This window comes from Sabethes cyaneus, chromosome 1 (genome assembly GCF_943734655.1).
Source record: "Sabethes cyaneus chromosome 1, idSabCyanKW18_F2, whole genome shotgun sequence".
Taxonomy (NCBI): domain Eukaryota; kingdom Metazoa; phylum Arthropoda; class Insecta; order Diptera; family Culicidae; genus Sabethes; species Sabethes cyaneus.
The window spans coordinates 71,551,222-71,571,260 of record NC_071353.1 but is presented as its reverse complement, the minus strand read 5'-3'; the positions used below and the strand labels follow the sequence as shown (position 1 = coordinate 71,571,260).

The window sequence follows — 20,039 nt, the reverse complement described above, 5'->3', positions numbered from 1 at the left end:
CACACACACACACACACACACACACACACACACACACACACACACACACACACACACACACACACACACACACACACAGAAAATGCTCAGTTTTCGAAACTGAGTCGAATGGTATATAACATTCGGTCTATACCTTTATACTATATATTTATATAGTAGAAAGGCAAAACATTTCATCAAATGAGATATAAATATAAAAGAAAATATTCTAAACGATAAGAACTAACCGACAGCGAGAATCGGTGCACGTCAACAACGCTTATGAGAATGCTTCCAATAAAATGGCAGTATTCTCATGAAAATAACTCTCATCATTCACAAAATCCTTAGCGCAAAAGCAAAAGTGACCTGTGAGTCACCCCTGATATGAGCAAAAAGAGCTACGGTTTGGACCACTGCAATAAAAGTAGCGCCTGAAATGCAGGTCGATTTACTCTGTTAGCATCCAAAGAGTATATGTGCGAGCGATAACTAGGTAGACAACGGACAGAACAACGTGCGACCATTACAATCTAGACAGTCGCAGAGAACGGAACGGAAAGAATAATCTTGGTTAATGAATCACATGTGATTAGTTATACTCTGTGGTATACAGTGAATATTTAGGTTTGAACAACTCAAGTTAAAGCATACATAAGATTCCAACGTTTACTTAGTGCTACCACAAGCTTTAGTGTTAAGTGCACCATGCAGAATATAAATTTAATAAAGTTATTAGAAACTATTACGATTCCAAACAAACCAAAAGTGATATTTCCGTTACTTGCCAATGGCATTCAAACCAACAGAAGATTTCAACGATGTTTTGCTACAGTTGAAGAAATTTTTCCCAACAAACCGGACTTCGCTTCTCGGCATATTGGACCACGAAAAACAGATGTTGTTACCATGCTTAACTCAATTGGGTTTAAGGTAAAGTAACTAACTACCGTAAACGCACCTAATTTGACGCATAGTACTAAATTCTGCACACCTCGCATTTTAATCAAAACTTCCAAATTGCTGCAAATTTTTATCTTAATTACCATATCTAAGAAAATAGGTGTACATAGAGCTATTCATTTGAGAATGCAATGAATTTTAAGGAAAATATGCAATGCGCTGAATTAGGCACCATGCACAGAATTAGGTGCGTTTACGGTAGCAAATGATTATGATATGTAAAATATAAAATATACAGAATGACGTAGAAGTAGCTCTTACTAAGATGAAATCGGATTTATATTTCAATAATATTGAAGAAATAAGTCAGGAGGTTGCAATGCGAAGGTAAATAAAAATCAACTTGATTCACTTAACCCTCTAACGGGCAACATCGTAAAACGATGCGATCAAGTTAATGATTATTTTATCATGAAAGTACACTCAAAAGAACCTTAAGTTCTGATTTTCATGCAAAAATAATTATCAGCGAGCAGCGCAAGATAAGAAAAAGTCCAATTTCTCTTTTTCGTTGTCTACCCAGATATTTTTTCAATTCAGATACATTACAAAATTGAAATGAAGCATGAAGTTTACTCATAGAAAAAATTTGCACTCTTTTTGCTACCAACGATATTGCAGCTCTATATAACGCCGTGCATACAAAATATTAAATTTTACTTTCTTCAGTAATATTATACATAGGGGAAGACGGGATAAGACGGCCCCCCTAAGCGAATCAATTGCTAGCATAAAATGTGTACGAAAATTCACATTTTCTTGTTCCACACATGGAAAAGCATTCATTTATCTACCATTAAAAATTATATAAAGAATTAATTAGTTTATTTGTCCATGATTTTTCATCAATTTTCGAAACGTCTAAAAATTACTCGTTCACAACAAGGCGGGGTAAGAAGGACCACCAAAGGGGTAAGACGGACCATGACAGAGTAAGGCGGATTGTGGCAGACTCGAAGGTTTCTTTGAGTTGTAAACACAATTTTAATATTATTAACTAAGTAAGAACAAGTTCTTAAGGGGTTTTTAGGTACATGCTAAAAGAAGGTATAGTTTAATTTAGACATCTGCTAAAAGAAGGAACTTTACTACTAGTTCAATTTTGAAAATAAGAGCAGACGTTATTTTACTCCACTGGTTTTTATTTACTCTTTTCTTGGCGTTATTTTTGTTGATTTGTTAGCAGGACGTTTACTCTTCGAATACCATTAACTTTAGGTGAAGGTAAAGAAGGCAACGTTAAGTGAATTGGAATCATCGAATTCTGATTCCGTTAGATCTAAATTTACATTGATTGTGTTATTCGAATGGCACTTGTTGGCTTCTTTTGACGTGGCAGGCTCTGTGTTAGACAGGATGATCTCAGATTCAAGGATAATTTTTATCACAGATGTACTCTATTTCGAAAAAGACACTGATGAAGCCTGCAAGTCGTAAACGAAATGCGTATCTGTCAAAATAATAAAATAGTTAGTCGAATTTAACAGAAGAAAGGTTGGTTTTTTCATTCAATATTTTTAAAATCTATTAAGACACTAAACAGAAGAACTTTAGGCAATTATGAGCACTATGACGTATGGCCCTTTTACCCCGTGAAAAATGGCCCATCTTACCCCTAGCTAACAATTTACATTATTTTGCTTTTATCTCTCAATCCGTACTATTTTATATACATTTTCCGCCACACGCAGAACAAGAATTTCCCAATTAAAGTCAGTGTTAAGAGAAACGTCAAAATACTTAGCTTATTTTGCTGAAAAACCTTAAATTTGTTGCTGCTGAAATTATATCGCATGAAGACACTGCGAACAAAAAGTTTGTTTTGATTCTAGTTTTGACGTTGGATACGGCCGAGTGCCACAGGTTGTCTCGAAAGTTTTTAGATAGGCTAATAAACAAAACATACTGGGGCATTTGTAGAAAATTTAAGGATTTCTTGACGAAAACGATGTGGTCCCTCTTACCCCGCCGGGCCCTCTTACCCCGCCGGGCCCTCTTACCCCTTGTTCCCCGTAATTACCGTGCCTGCGGGTAATTCCGCGCAGCACATTATTCCGCGCACTCATCCTAAAAATCAATTTTTCAACAATAAATTTCACTAAAACATCATTAATAAGTATACTATCATGGTATACTATGTTCCTTTATTGTTTTTGTTAAAAACTGACAACTTTTGCTTCGTTAGTCTGGCCAAACCAAAGGCTATTTCATTGCACGCTGACCAAAACGTGGTTTCCGAATGTTTTCTTAACAATTGTTCTAAGCGGAGGTCTAAATTACCGGAAGATTTTTTTCGCTCCAAAAAGTATTTTTTATGATGAATTTGTGCTACACAGGTACATAGATGTACATTTAACTGTTTTATGGAAATAGTTATGAATAACTCATTTTTCTGTTTGTTTTGTTTAAAGATTTGTTGTGAGCGGAATTAAGAGCAGATAAATTAGTATTGTTTATAATTCCGCGCAGATGTAGCAGGATCATATCGGGGGAAACGGATAGCAGAATATGCATTACTCTTCAGAATACTTTGTAGACAGGATGAAGAAAGTCAAGTAAGGCTGTTCAGTACGGAAATCTGCGAAAATGTTCAGGATTCCGGTCAGCACCTTACGGAATGAAAAGCACCAAATGCACAGTGATCCAAAATCAGTGAACCAACACGTGCGCACTAGAGTTTTGAGTAGGAAATCTTGGTTTTAAGCTTGTGGAACCTTTGTAAGAATTTCTTGAGATTAAAAGATCTATCGTTTGCTGGAATTCAACTTTTGATTAATCCCCCTACAAGTGAAATAAAAAATTTATTTCTCGTCATTTTCCATGTTACACATTGATGTGTTCTGCAAAGTTTTAGAGCATATTATTATAAGAAATTTTGCTAAAGATCTCTTCAGCGAAGATAGAAAAATACGAAGATTGAAAAAAATCGTTAAACTCAGTTACTCTGTTTTAGCTCTTTTTTTAGTTGTTGTATGACTTTTTCAAGTTCTACAAAGGTGTGCAAATAATAAAAATACACAACCATGCCACATATAGTATACCTTTATCTTTGCTTGTTTAGAAACTGTAGAACTTTCAATAAGTAAATAAGTTTAATAAGTAAATAAGTAAATCGGGGTCGAAATTGTTTTTTTTTAAATTGAAAGTTCTACAGCTCCTAAACAAGCACAAGTATACTATATTTGGCATAGTTGTGTATTTTTATTATTTGTACAACTTTGTAGAATATGAAAAAGTCATACAACAACTACAAAAAGAGCTAAAACAGAGTAACTGAGTTTAACGATTTTTTCAATCTTCGGATTTTTCTGTTTTCGCTGAAGAGATAGAAGGTTACTGTCTTTAACAAAATTTCTTATAATAATATGCTCTAAAACTTTGCAGGACACATTAATGTGTTATATGGAAAATGACGAAAAATAAATTTTTTATTTCACTTGTAGGGGGTAACTTTCAAAAGTTGAATTCCACCAAAGGATAGAGCTTTTAATTCTAAGCAACACTTGCAAAGGTTTCACAAACACTTTTCCTACTCAAAATTCAAGTTAGCACGTTTTTTTAGTTTTGGACCAATGTGAAATGGCGTAATTTCAGGATCACAAACGAGAATAAAACTCTAAACTATCGAGTTACGCCGAACGCGTTTAATACCTTTTCAACAATAGTAAATATGTGTGACAGAAAAATAAAGTAGCAAATTTTAGTGGTCAATCTAATTATTATCACTAAGCTAATTTTAAAATGTAGCGATCGTGTAATGTATCTACTGCCTAAAGGCTATCCAAGTAAATTTGTCCAAACATTTGAGCTTGAGCCATTTCCCGGCTCAATTTTGATTTTAACTGTTTTATATGCATATTTTTGCATTTAGAACTACAATACGTTAAATGTATTGTGATGTATTATATTTATAAGCAGAAAGATATGCATATAATGCATTAGAAGCCAAGATAGGGCTCCTGGCCCCCACCTCTGGCTACGTGGCTGGCGTTAGGTAAAAGTTCACCTCCCCGTGCTTCCTTTTCGCCCAAACCGAGAGAGTCGCTATGAGCCTGTGGGTCCATCTACCTTTCTGTGTCGTATTCCACTCCTGTTGCCACTTAGCCATTGATTCTGCTCTCATCAGCTTTCTGATTCCTCTGCCCTCCTTTTGTCTATAGCACTCGTAGTCCTCCATCAGGGTGATGCCAATGGAAATCATCCCAGCGATTACGCACGCAGCTCCTGGTGAGATAGTCCTGTACGTGCTCACAACTCGAATGACTATTAGTCGGGCCGTACTTCTCAGCTTCGCTCTGTTTCGCTGGGTTTGGAGCGCTGTAATCCAGGCTGGTCCGCCATACCGCAGTATCGACGATGATACACTGGCTAACAGGTGCCTTTTCCTACTGCTTGGTCCAAAGTTATTCGGCATGATCCTAGACAGTGCTCAGATGGTTTTCGCCTGCCTTTTCACATGTGTAGTCAACGTGACCGGTGAGTTTTAGCCGATTGTCGATCATCACACCCAGGTTCTTCACCTCGCGTTTTGAGGTTATGGTATGTTCTCCGACGCTAATCCCCACGTGTTGGACTGCTCTCCGATTACTCACCAGTAGCATCTCCGTTTTATGGTGCGCTATTTGCAGTTTCGCGTTCTGCATTCAACTCTCCACCCTGCAGATTGACTCTATCGCCAACACCTCCACTTCCTCTAGCGATTCGCATGTAACCGTCATCACGATGTCGTCCGCGAAACCGACGATTTCTACTCCCGTTAGCTCTAGGGTTAGCACGCCGTCTTACATACCGTTCCAGAGAGATGGACCGAGTATTGACCCTTGTGGAACGCACAGTGGTCGGAAATTTAAAATTCTTGGCCAAAACCTCAAGATGATGAGATTCCATGTTTCTCGGGCTGCTGATTTCAAAAATGATAATGAAAAAATCAAATTCAAAATCGCCTTTTTTCCCTATTAAAATCGCAAAATTCTATATACCATTAGGTTGTGCAATATTACTTTGAAATATAATATTAATCGGAATGATCATCGCTGTTACTTTCATCACTGTCGCCGATTTTATCGCTGTCAGTGTCATACAATATTGTGTAGCACAACAACGCGATTACAAGCAAGCATTCTTCGAAAAATATCTTCCATTATCTTCTATCTCGTAGATTTTCTCGAGAAGTAAGTATCCTTGATGCTTTATATTGTTGTTGCGCGATTCCCAAGCTCCAGAATTTGTGCGGACACTTTCCAATGTTCAATAATACGTCTTGCAGTATTTCCGTCGTTAGAATTTCCCAACCCTGGTTTCGAGCGATCAATAAGCAAGTTTAAATGCTTATGCATGTTTATATCTGTAATTTACATGTTTCAACCGTTTGCTTTTCAGCATGCTGAGCGTTCACTTGATTCGGCAAACAATAATGTGGCCCGTCTGCCTTAATTTCTCCTTTTGGAGACACTGCTGCCAATTACCCTCATCCATTCGTTAATTTGCAGAATTTATAAAATGAATCGTAGGAGTTATTATTAATAATCTGTCACATTGAGAACGATCAGGTGCTGTTAGAGTCAGTAGGATCGTTGAACTAGCTTCGTAATTGTCCTGTACTCGCGAATTCTGTCGATAAAGAAGGGAAGTGTCTAAAGACGGTTATCCCCTAGGCTTTGCTCTGCACCATCAACGGTTTATTTGTAAAGAACAGGATAATAGCAAAAAAACAAGTTAAAAACTTGGGCAGATTGTTTGGAGCATCAAAAGCTCACCCGTCCGACTTCGCCTATAAGTGCGCGTCAATACTAAATCTCCATTTTCTCGTGGAGTTGCAAATATTTGCAAAAAGCTACACACCCTTCGAACCGTTACAATCTGACGCTCACACAAATATATAACATTCGACGGCACCTCGCGGCACAAAAAGTAAATGCCCATCTCATTGCGCGCGCTAATTGAAAAAACTAGCATTTGCGAAGGAAACTTTAACCGTTGTAAAAGTATATATATAACGAAAAAACTGAATTCGCATATAACGCTAACGAAGTACATACCTTCAGAAACGTTATCCATTTTGGTTGATTGTTATTTGATAATGCGGTAACGAACTACATGCGTTATTGCCAAGAGCCACAAAACGTATGCAAGCCGCACTAGCAAAGAGTCTCTCATACACCGACGTTTGACATTACGCCAAACCACAAATCTACATTGTCCATACTTGATATTACACGATCTGATAAAATGACTTATTCTACGTGTAATTACATCAGAATATGTCAAGAATGATAACTTTCGATTTTGTAGGTTTTGGCCAGGTTTTTAAGGTTTCCAACCACTGTGGAACGCCCGCCGTGATCACGGCCCACAGTGGGACGGATTCAAAAGAAGACGGACATCAATATTTGTGACGAAACTATTAAAGATATCAACTTACTGTCTTCTGCGATGTTTCTTTGATTTGTGAGAACTTTCTAATAGTATTAGAAAATTAGACGTTAAGGAGATAACACAACAGATAGAAAAAATAACTTTTTAGTTTTAAGCTTAACGTCTTCGATTGATAAGAAACATTTGTTGGCAATATTGTTTTGAGCAACTTCGCTGAACAAAAAAAGTAGCTATCTCTTAAGGGAAAAAAGTTACGGAGCAAAACTGGCGGGAACCCCCTTAATATTGGTTTTTCTCACAGAGCTCTTTTATTTCAACTTCTATAAACATAAAATGTTCTGTAAAGTTGTAGACTTTGCTAATTTGCATATTTTTGTAGAATATGTGGAAACTCTACAATCGCCGGTTTTCAAGTTGCTTAAAATTTTTGGTTTATTTAGTGCAAACTTTGAGGGGGTGCTTCTTGAGTAGTAGCACAATGTAGCAGCTGACTTATAATGTTTTCGCAACATCCACTCTTCATGTATAAGAATATGCATAAATGACAGTGCCCCTTCCTTTTCCGCTCATTCCCTTCCTCACCAAAAATTTTTATTTCTTTCCCCTACCGTCCCTTCATCAATTGTAGAACCATCTTTTCAAAAAATCCTTAAAGGAGTTTGTTTTGCTCTGCTTAATCGCGTATTTCAGTGCGGCCTTGGCATCGCGGATGTCGCTTCTTTTTTTCTCTCTAATCTCTTGGTACTTCTTGCTCTCTAGAAGCACCTTCTAGCTCTGTTGCAGTTAGCTCGTAATGCGTTGAGTGACTCGTTCCACCAGTAGACCGGACGCCGTCGGTTTCTAGGCTCCACCTTCCTCGGCATGGTTGTGTCGCATGCTCTCGTTAGCGCTTCAGTCAGCTCGCCAGCATCACAATTCTGGGCTTCGCTGCGTGGTCGTAGGGCCTCGACAAAGAGGTCCTTGTCGAATGCCTCCATTTTCCACTGCCGCTCTCGAATTCTTCCTGTTTGTGCTGCCACGGGATTCCGTTGGCCAATAGTGTACCGTACAGCTTGGTGATCACTGTACGTGAACTCTTCGCACACTCTCCAGCTAATGTCGGTTCCCAGCGACGAGCTGCAGAAGGTGACGTCGATGATAGATTCTCGGCCATCTCTGCGGAAGGTGCTGGTGGTTCCAACGTTGCTCAGCTCTACTTCGAGCGTTGCCAGTGCTTCAAATAGGCTGGCTCCTCTGGCGTTCGTGCATCTACTTCCCCATTCAGTTGCCCAGGCGTTGAAGTCACCTCCTATGACGATCGGTCTCCGTCCAATGAGCTCACCGATTAGTTCGTCCAGCATGCGGCAGAACTGTTCCAGCGTCCATCTTGGAGGAGCATAGCAGCTGCACACGAAGATTCCGTTAATTTTGGCGACCACGAAACCCTCGTATCGGCTTGTAACCACCTGCTGGATGGGATATCTGCCCGTCACCAATATCGCGGCCATTCCTGCTCTGTCTGCTATCCATTTACCGTTATTGGAGGAAATTCGATAGGCTCCGCTATGATTGCAACGTCGCACTTCGTTTCTGTTGTCGACTGCCACAACAGTTGCTATGCAGTGTCGCAGTGATTGAGGTTGATTTGAATCACGTCCATTATTGTAGGACTGCCTTTGCCTTCTGGTACACCGGGCATTTAAAGCCTCCCGTCACGTGGTCGTTGTCTTCCTTGCACAACATACACCTCGGTTGCTTATTGCAGTCCTTCGCAACATTCCCTTCATTGCCGCAATTTCCGACACAGCTTCGATCTGTCGGATCCCGGACAATTCCTCACCTGGTGACCAAAGTCCATGCATTTAAAGCATCTCGCCATTTCTTTGGGTTCACCCATCCGATCTTGACTCTGTCCATCTTCAGAAGCCGGTTTGCCGCCGCGATAGATAGGCGAATCGACGCCGTCTGCGTTCTGCCGTATGCCTTCTGCAGCCGAATAGACATTGGAACGTCGCACAGTGCGTTGAGCCATAGACAAAAATCATTTTTCACTTTTTTTTAATCGGGTATACTAAGTATTTAAAATTGTTTATAGATGCCTTTTGCTATATAAACAAGTATTAGTTTGCTTGGGAAAGCGTCACAACTACTATTACAAGCGTTCAAACTGTCAAGTTGCAGAGTGGATTTTACTTACAAATTTTGCGTTCATTTTTGAAGGTTATTCTTCACGCTCGTAAAAGTTTCATAGTTTGTGTAATCAAAATCTTGGAGAATAACAATCAAGGTTAGTATAATAAATTTTAGTTATAGAAGGAATTCATTTTGATCTCACTCCTAAGAAATCACCCCATAGAAACGACATAGATATTGTCCTTTAAAAAAACAGAACTCCAACTTTGATTACTGATTTAAAAAATGTTCCACCGACTTCCAAGCTAAAATATACACAGAATAATTGTCCAAAGTGTCCTCTACAAGATCGAACAGGTTTTAGCTGCAACTACCTGCAACTGTGCAAGATATTTCAACATTTGTAGATCAACGTCAAGCGCTGATAAACCGTCAGATTTCCGTTGATTCTACTACATTATTTTATCCCTGTTAGAAGAAACCACTGTTTATTAAGCTTTGTGCTATTACTGTTCAAAATTACTCAAAGCGATTTTGTCTTCTTATAGTGAGTAAATATTTCTTTAAAAAAATCAATAAACTTAATCGGTATTAAGTATTGCCGTTTTTCCCGTTTCTCGGGTTGTTGATAAAGACGGATAATCAATGCTAATGGTTTTCCTGCTGGAAATTCGTTTCGTGGATCTAATTAAAAGGTTTTCAAAAATTTCCCAACAAAAACAGAACGTCGAGCTGCAGACTTTGTCTCAAATTATGCCACGCAAAATTAATATTTACTTTTCCGTTACGGCTGAGAATGGTAAAAAAGGCTTAAGTATTACTTAAACACTAGCTCTGTTCACAGATATAAATTTGTTAGTGCGAAACTATATTTTGCTTAGAAATGCAAACGTCTTCCATAAACATAGCTTTCCAAGCTTTCATGCACTGAAGAAAAACTTTTCGACTACCGAAATTGCAGCCAAGGTTGATCTTCGAGTGCTGCTTAATCTAACACTAGATGGCATTGCTGAATTTACCAAAGTATTTCTAGTACAAATGCCGCTTTCACAAACGACTTTGGTAGTTATATAGCCGGCGGCAACGCATATAATGATGAAAAATTTGGCAATGCTTGCATAAAAATTTGGCGTTTGGGACATTTTTGATATTATGTAAATAATTTGAGACATTTAAGCAAATACTAGCTTCTATTATCACAAACTACTTTTTTCATTACACTAACTTGATAAAATGACTAAAACTAGCAGTTTCGATTTTTGTCCCGCAGTCCCATGCGTTCAACGCACTGTGCGTCGCACAGGTATTCTGCTCTTGTCAGCACCGCTTTCACCTCACTCTCTGTTGTGACCTCGTCCACGTTTTTCGCTTCAACCATCGTCTCCCGAGATAAAGCTTTTACTTGAGCTTCGCTACCGAGCGCTGTCTCGACAATCACCTCGAAGGCCGCGCTCTTCACCTCCGGGTCTCTCTTGAGCTCGAAGAGCAACTCGCCGCTCTGAGTTCTCCGGGTTTTCACGACCTTTTCCCCTAGCTCTTTCAGCTTCGGCCTTCGGGTCGTCCCTCATTCTCTTGAGAAGATCGGCATACGTCGTCTTTTCGCCCTTCACTCCAACAATCAGAGCGTCGCCTCTGCTCCGGATCCGGCAAGGTTGGAGTCTCTTCCTTTTCTTCGCCTTTTTTCCGCTTCTTCGCGTTCTGCCGGCATTTCCCTTTCCATTTGCTTCTGCCGATCTTCTTTCATCTTTTTCTCACTCTCCTCTTTCTGCTTAGGATTGTTTCACCAGCCGCTAGCCTCACCCTGCTCCGTGTCGCACTGCTCCTCCGCTCTGTTTTCATTTTGCTCTACGTGGTCGCCGTTCAGCTCATCCTTCCGCATTTTTTAGCTTACCTTATCTCCTGGCGAATCCCGATCCCGCTTTTCCGTGCGCGGGGCTCTCGACGCCGCCTGTTCCAGGGTCGTCGCTGTTAGGGCCTCCTCCGCGAGTACAGCCCTCCTTTTCAAGGCCGCATGCTCCACTCCCTTCTCTGCCAGGGCCTCCTCGGCGACTACAGCCCTCTTAATCAAGGCCTCCTACTCCACTTCTGCCTCTATCACCGTCGTTAAGGTCCGTGCCGCTTGCTTCTTGATCTCACCATGGATGTTACTTCTCTCCTTCATGAACTCAATCAGCTTCAGAAGCTTTTCTTTGGCAGCTCGCAGCTTGTTCGTCTATTGGCTGTCCTCCTTTGACTTCGGGGTGGGCGTAGTGAAGTTTAGCATCGAGTCTTGCCCTTTTGGGGTTATCTGCTGCTGGGTGTTGCCGCTAAACATTTGTGCGACTTCAATATTGGCGATCTACACAGCTTCTCCTTCCTATCGAACACGTTGGCATCGCTGGTCTGCGTATCCTTCGCGCAATTGCTATCTTCTACAGTGTTTGATTTTGTATTTAATTCTTGAAAACTCATTTTGGATCCCACGAGTAGCTAGGAAAATATGTAGTCCACTGCGCCAGTGCCCTGCGGTAACGCAGTAAGGGCTTCGAACTGGTCGGATGCGCCCCGGTGTCCGCCAGGCTCCATTCGCGGTGAGGTAATTTTGATTTTGACCACCCTCACCATGCATCCCTCGACACGGGTCGCGTCACATCTTGGATTCGGGGTCCCTGGTGATGTTTGTGTATCGTTCTCATTAAGAACGTGGGTGGCTATACCAGTTAGCGCCGAAGCGGGGGGATGAAGGGTCCCATTCTTCTACCCCCATGTGTGTGTGTATGTGACGCTTTCAATCTCATTTACTTTTCTCGGAGATGGCTTGGCCGATTTTAATGTTCTTAGTATCAAATGAAAGATCTAGGTCTACCATAGGTCGCTAATGAATTTCATACTGATCGGACTTTTAGTTCAAAAGTTATGTATAAAAATATGAAAAATATGGGACTTTACTATCTCATAGGTCCCTTAACTGATTTGAACTAAATTGATTGCATATGAAAGGGGAGCCTTTCGAAACGTTAACTTCCAAATTTTATGATGAATGGGCTTGTGGTTTGAAAGTTATATAAAGAAATGTGATACAAAAGTATTTAAAACATATTTTTGTTACATATAAGTATTAATTCAATGGACAATACTTTACAATTTATTGTTATTTGAAAATTGCTGTTGAGATCTATCAAACGAAACCGAGTTATTGAAAATCGGATGATTCCTTCAAAAGTTATTCACACGTTAACACTTAATCACTGTATATTAAAACTTTCAAAACGTGCAAAGCCAAAATATATCAATCAAGGGTCGATTGTATGTAATTTATTTATTTATTTATTTATAACTTATTGTATCCATCCAACATAATGTCTTAATGAATAAAAATACATAAAAAATGGCACAATACAATTATCACATTGCGAAGGAGTCAGATGCAGTGATTCTGCGTGAGAAGGTGCTGGTGCTTTCCCCAAACTCGAACAAGTCATCAACAGAGGCAAAAGCGCGCAACTTCGAAGACATGGGTTCATTGTACCCGAACGCAGTACGATGAAACCTTGGCTGAAGCAACGATCCATTCCTCAGGGACCCCGATGGAACTCGGAAATCCAGTAACGACAGCAATCATGGGCAGTCGACATCGTTGTTTACAAGCTTGGCATCAAAAGTTACCTGTTGAATTTTCCGGCGTCTAGTTAAAGTGTCAAGCTTAATCAGTTTACAGCGATCGCGGTAAGGTGGGAGATTCATAGGGTCACGGCAAGGCAAGTTGCGCAGAGAAACGCGGATGAATCGTTTTTGGATTCCTTCAATTCTTAGATCCCATATCAGTTGATGAGGGAGCCATACTAGAGCTGCGTTTTCCAGAATATGTCGTACCAGTGAACAATACAAAGCCTTGAGACTGTAAGAGTCGTTAAAATCTTTGGCTATTTTCGTTATAAATCCTAATTGTCTATTAGCTTTGGCGATGATAGCTGACCGATGATTAAAGGTAAAGGTGAGTTTTTGGTCCATCAGAACTCCCAAGTCATTGATTTCTTCGACCCTGTTGAGCTTAACGCCTTCAATGTGATAGTCGAAAACTATTGGTTGTACGGTACGGTGAAATGTTATGACGGAACACTTTGGTACACTGACACTTTGGTTAGTTTATTACGTTTACACCAATCAACAAAAATATTTAGTAATCTTTGTAGATGATTGCAGTCTTCGAAACATCTCACCACAGTATACAGCTTTAGATCGTCAGCGTAAATAAGTTTACAGCCACCGTCGAGCAATAATACAACATCGTTGAAATAAATAGTGAACAGCAGTGGCCCCAAGTTACTCTCCTGAGGTACCCCACTTAGATTACCAAATGGCGATGAAATACATGCACCCATTTTTACACGTAGCGTTCTATCGTTAAGATATGAGTAGAACCATTCAATCAAGCAATCAGAGGTTCCAAGACGGCGTAGCTTGTGCAAAAGAATGCGATGATCTATTCTGTCAAAAGCTGCTTTGAGGTCAGTATAAATCACGTCAATCTGAGCTATCGATTCAATATGTGCAAAACAAGTAAATCTAATTAATTCGTAGTAACTAAACGGCCAGGCATGAATCCATTGTTGGTCTGCAGAGATGTAACATTTTGCGCTGGAGAGGATGTATATATGTAGATGTGTGTGTAGATAATGTATATATGTATGTATGTATGTATGTATATATGTATGTATGTATGTATGTATGTATGTATGTATGTATGCATGTATGTATGTATGTATGTATGTATGTATGTATGTATGACAGATGTATGTATGTATGTATGTATGTATGTATGTATGTTTGTATGTATGTATGTATGTATGTATGTATGTATGTATGTATATATGTATGTATGTATGTATGTATGTATGTATGTATGTATGTATGTATGTATGTATGTATGTATGTATGTATGTATGTATGTATGTATGTATGTATGTATGTATGTATGTATGTATGTATGTATGTATGTATGTATGTATGTATGTATGTATGTATGTATGTATGTATGTATGTATGTATGTATGTATGTATGTATGTATGTATGTATGTATGTATGTATGTATGTATGTATGTATGTATGTATGTATGTATGTATGTATGTATGTATGTATGTATGTATGTATGTATGTATGTATGTATGTATGTATGTATGTATGTATGTATGTATGTATGTATGTATGTATGTATGTATGTATGTATGTATGTATGTATGTATGTATGTATGTATGTATGTATGTATGTATGTATGTATGTATGTATGTATGTATGTATGTATGTATGTATGTATGTATGTATGTATGTATGTATGTATGTATGTATGTATGTATGTATGTATGTATGTATGTATGTATGTATGTATGTATGTATGTGTGTATGTATATGTATATTTTTTACGACTAGGGAAATCTGCTCAGCACTAAGGTGATACGATACGGTACTATCAGACACCTGAGAAGACAACTCAGGAAGTGGGGTTTGGTATCCCGACCCCTCTAATGGGGCGTGAGAATCCAGACCCACTAAAACCCTACTCGAGCCTCCAGCCTCAATCCCCTCTGGCCCCACCTTATCGGTATTACTTCAGGGTGGGGCTACTGTGCTTAACGCACCCTCTTAGATAACTACTGGACTATGGTAGTTAAGCTATTTACTCGCCGTTAATCGGCTTTCCAGCGGTTTGTAGCTCAAGTACAATCTGGGTAGCAGCCGCATTGACCGCTCCCCAGACGTCCGAGCTAGAACAAAAAGGATGTGGACTAAGTTGTCTGGAGTAGTGTTCTGTCCGCTCACTGCCTTCATGTTGCTTCTCGCGCCCACGAAACGAGGGCATATAAAGAAAACATGATCTGCAGTTTCTTCAACATCCACGCATTCGAGACACGCGAGGGACTCCGCACGCCCAAACTTGTGCAGATACTATCTAAAACAACCATGCCCTAACAGAACCTGTGTCAGGTGGAAGTTGACTTCGCCGTGGCGTGGCGAACTCCCGGAATAAGTCGGTGTGTCCACCAGCCCTTTGTGGAATCATACCATGCCCGCTGCCATGTGGTCGTCGAGGCCGATCTTGTGGTACTCCGTATGCCTCTAGTTCCACGTTGGTTGAATTACTCTACGTCCTCATTGATGATGATGCCAATAGGCATCATACCCGCTAAGACGCAGATTGCGTCATATGAAACTGCGATACGCACTCGCCACTCTTAAGCACATGAGACGTTTGGTACTTTCCACCTTACCTAGGAAGCTTTTGGTTCCTAACGCCGATGATCACGCCAGTCCGCCATACCTAAGTATGGACTGGACCACGTTGGCTAAAAGCCTTCGCTTGCTGCCATATACCGCAGAGCTATTAGACATCATACGAGACAATGCCGAAATAGCTGTGGAAGCCTTCTTGCAGGCATAGTCGACGTGGCTCCCGAACTTGAGCTTGTCGTCGACCATGACTCCCAGGACTTTTAAGGACCGCGTTGACGAAATAGTGCAATCCATAACGCTGATATTTGCTTGCTGCACCGACTTGCGGTTGTTCATCTTCGATAACCTCCGTTTTATGATGCACTAGCTCCAGTTTCCGAAGCGCATCCAAACTTCGACAATGCTTATAGAGTGGGCAACTCAACCTCTCTGATAGATTCACCGTAGACTTCCAAGGTGATGTCATCCACAAAGCCGACAATTACTACCCCTACCGGGAACTTTAGCTTCAACACCTCGTCATACATGGAGTTCCACAACGTCGGGCACAGTGTGGAACCTTGCGGAACCCCTGCGATGATTGGAACGCACTTCTGACCCTCCTCCGTGTTGTAGCATAGCACACGATTCTGGAAATAATTTTCCAAAATCCTGTACAGTGACACCGGTTCAAGTACGTTCCGAAGCGAATTGGCTATGGAGTACCAACTAGCGCTATTAAACGCATTTCTCACGTCGAGCGTGACAATTGAGCAATAGGGGATACCTGTCCTCTTGCGTTGGATTGCCACCTCGGCTGTCTTAGTGACAAACAAGATGGCATCCACCGTAGATTTACCTTTTCGGAAGCCGAATGGGTTCCTTGACAGACCGTTTGTATCCTCAGTGTACTGTATGAGTCTGTTAAGGATAACCCTCTCCAGCACCTTGCCGGCAGTATCGAGTAGACAGATCGGCCTATATGACTAGGGGACACCCGGAGTTTTTCCCGGCTTCGGCAATAGGACCAGGTTCTATCGCTTCCATCTATCCGAGAAGTGGCCATCTTCCAGGCATCTACTCATTACTGCTACGAATAATTCGGGAGTCTCTAAAATAGCCGATTTAATGGCCAAACTCGGGATTCCGTCTGGTATCGGTGCCTTGCTCACCTTTAGGGGTTTGGCGATCTCAATGAGTTCCTCGTTCGTAACCGTCGCTTCCTCCCCGACCTCTAAACCGCCGTTGCTCACGTTACTTTGGATGTTCGGCTGAGAGGCTGCCCTTGGCACCCACACTAGCGCTCCTCCTCCAGTGTGTCCGCAGTGTGTGGGTGCCATACAATATGGCAATATTCCAGAATAGGTCTTACGTATGTAATGTATAATAGTTTTATTGTGTACAGTCTTTGAAATTGTGACTGAAGCGTTTGATAAAGCCCAGCATTCTATTTGCTTTGTTAATAATGGTATTGTAATGTTCTGTGAAAGTTAGTTTTGAGTCTAAGATTATTCCTAGATCCTTAATTTTACATTTTGGTACAATACTATTTCCTAAATATATGTCAATAGAGGGAGTCTGAATTTCCCTGCTAAATGCTATTGAGTTACATTTTTTTACATTCTGGTTTAGTAAAGATTTGTTGCAGCAAGTGTTGAATACATTGACTTCATTCTGAAATACTGCGACGTCATGGGCATTTTTTATTTCCATATATATATATATATATATTTTCATGTCGTCTGCATATACAAGTACTTTTGAGTGGTTAAGTATAAAGGAAATATCATTTACGTGTAAAATGAAAAGAAGTGGCCATAAGTGGGAACCTTGTGGAACCCCAGAAGTGACTTGAATAGGGTCCGAAAGGGCATTTTGAAAGCGAACAATTTTTTTGCGTTCCGTTAAATATGACTGAAGCCATTTCAAGAGTTTCGGTTCTATTCCAATTTTTGCTAATTTGAAGATTAGTAATGGTATGTCAATTTTGTCAAATGCCTTACTAAAGTCCGTGTAAATAGCTTCTACGTGGCTGCTATTGTCCATTGCATTCAGAGTAAAAGTTACAAATTCCAGAAGATTTGAGGCAGTAGAGCACCTTTAAAGAAGCCGTGTTGCTGACTTGTAATTCTGTGTTGTACTTGCTGAAATTTTTTTTCATTTACAATTGATTCAAATAGTTTAGGGATGCAAGAGATACTAGCAATTTTACGATAGTTTCGGATGTCTGATTTTGTTCCTGATTTGAAGATAGGGACTAAATACCTGATTTGAAGATAGGGAGACTAAATTACCATATTTCCGAGAATTTTTCATTTTTCAGAGACATGTTAAATAGGCGTTGTAAGGGTGTAATAAGTTCTGCGGCCAGATTTTTGAGAAATATGGGTGCTATTCCATCAGGCCCCGGTCCTTTTGACGCATTCAGGCCTTTGAGTGCTTCAAATACGTCAATTTCTAATAGTTGAGAGACAGATTTGTCGTTGGAAAATTCAGGGATAAATGAGAAATATTCGCGATCGCGGTCTTCTTCGGTAAATGTTGTATATACTTCTTGAAAGAAATTTGCAAAGAGATTGCAGATTTCATTAGTATTATTTCCAATGAGCCCGTCAAGTTTCATTTGGGTTGGGAAATTGCTACTTTTCAATTTAGTATTTACATAGTTAAAGAAATTTTTTGGGCATGATTTGACTTCATTTTCGACTTTACTATTATATTCTTCATAACCGTTTTTAGTGGTCGAGTTGAGTTCTTCGCAAATATTGAGATAGTTATTCAAATTAATGCTATTGTTTTTATTTTTGAATGTGTGCTTTTTGTTTTCTATTTTTCGGATTTTTTAGATGTGGGTTGAACAACACAGGCCATTTACTATGTTGACTTCGTCTTCTTCTTTTCATTGGCACAATTTTATGCAAAAGGCATTTCAAGAAAAGGGTGAATTTTTCTGCTTCGTAGTCGACATTTCCTTCAGTACAGAACACATGTTGCCATTATGTTGTACATAGTCTACGCTTAATTTCTATAAAATTTGCTTTGTTATATTCCGGCATTTCTTCATATTCCAAGTCAGTAGGGTAAGAGCTATTGTGTGTGAAAATTGAGTATCCGACTGCTGTTTGAAATGCTTCATTTTTCCATAAGGGAGATAGTGAAGCATTCACGGCAAAGTCGTCTGTGCAGTTTGTAAAAAGTAAGTCCAAATACGCATTTTGACTATCTTTGACTGAATTTATTTGATGCAGGCCAAATTGTGAAATTTTGTCAAAAATGTAATGCAATGTTTCATTTTCGCCTACTACTGGAAGCAAAATGGATTCATTGTCAGCATCTACAATGAAGTTCACGTTGCGCTGATTAAAGTCGCCGTAAATAGGTATGTAATTTTACTTCGGGTTCCATATTTGACATAATGTGTTCTACTGTTTCAAAAAATAATTCATAAGACTGTTTATTGGCATGTTCGGGTGGAAAGTACACTGCAGAAAAAATGTGTACTTCACCGTACATGGTTGCTTTAGCCCATATATTTTCAAATTCAATTTGTTTTCTAGTAATTATTTCTTCGACATTTCGACATTCCTATGGTGATTGTTACTGTTATTGCCGAAGGCATTATTATTGTTGTTGTTAGAATTTTGGTGGTTGTTATTGTTGATGTTATTCGAAGTTCCGCGCTGACGTTTGACAATACGCCAGCCGGAATTTTGTGGAGGGTCATTTGTTGTGGAAGAAGTGGATTCATTTCTTGATGATGGAAGAAGTGAGTTTTCTAATTCTTCAGAAAGACTGCGGTGATTGATTGTTGGAATGACATTCAATTTAGAAGTTTCGGCAGAGAGTACTATTAGTTCATTCAGAACTTCTTTTGCTGCAATACTGCAATTGAGCTTTCCAATCCAGGAGGTTTCAATTGACGATTCAATTGCGTCGATTTATGATTCAAGCACTGCAAAGGCGGTTCCAAAATGTGTTTCAAAATGCTGTTTTGTTTGCTCATTTGTCTTAGGTATTTCTTCTATATGTGCGTCGGTGCTGAGCCCGTCCAATAATGCTGACATTCGGTTTATTATTTTTGTTGATGAATTGCTGGTGGCGGTGTGGATATCTTTATTTCGCCTTTTAGTTCAGTTAGCGAAATTTTGATGTTGTCGATAGCTTCATGCACGACATTAATTCTTTTGAGTTGACTAGTTAAAGCATGGTTTGTTTCCAGTTGTGCTTTTATATTTTCTGTAAGTTCTTGCTGTTAACGAACCAGTTTACTTAAATTTAGGTGATCCGTAAACTGCCCTTGGCAGTCAGCACATAGAGGCAGCATGAACGTCCGCAGTAATTCTTCCTTATTTCTAGCTGCGCCTATGCAAATTCCATGAAAGAAGCGATTGCAGTTTCCTTCGCACTTCCATAGGTCGCGA

At 39.7% G+C, this 20,039-nt stretch overlaps 1 protein-coding gene across 1 annotated transcript in view; it reads left to right on the top strand.

The window, feature by feature from the left end:
• Positions 1–526: 526 nt before the first annotated feature.
• Positions 527–20,039, top strand: part of LOC128743747 (glycine dehydrogenase (decarboxylating), mitochondrial) — a 151,473-nt gene continuing 131,960 nt past the window's right edge. The window contains exon 1 of the mRNA XM_053840404.1: positions 527–912. Within this exon, the coding sequence (XP_053696379.1) occupies positions 688–912 (225 nt within the window). The 5' untranslated portion in view covers positions 527–687. The remainder of the gene's footprint in view (positions 913–20,039) is intronic.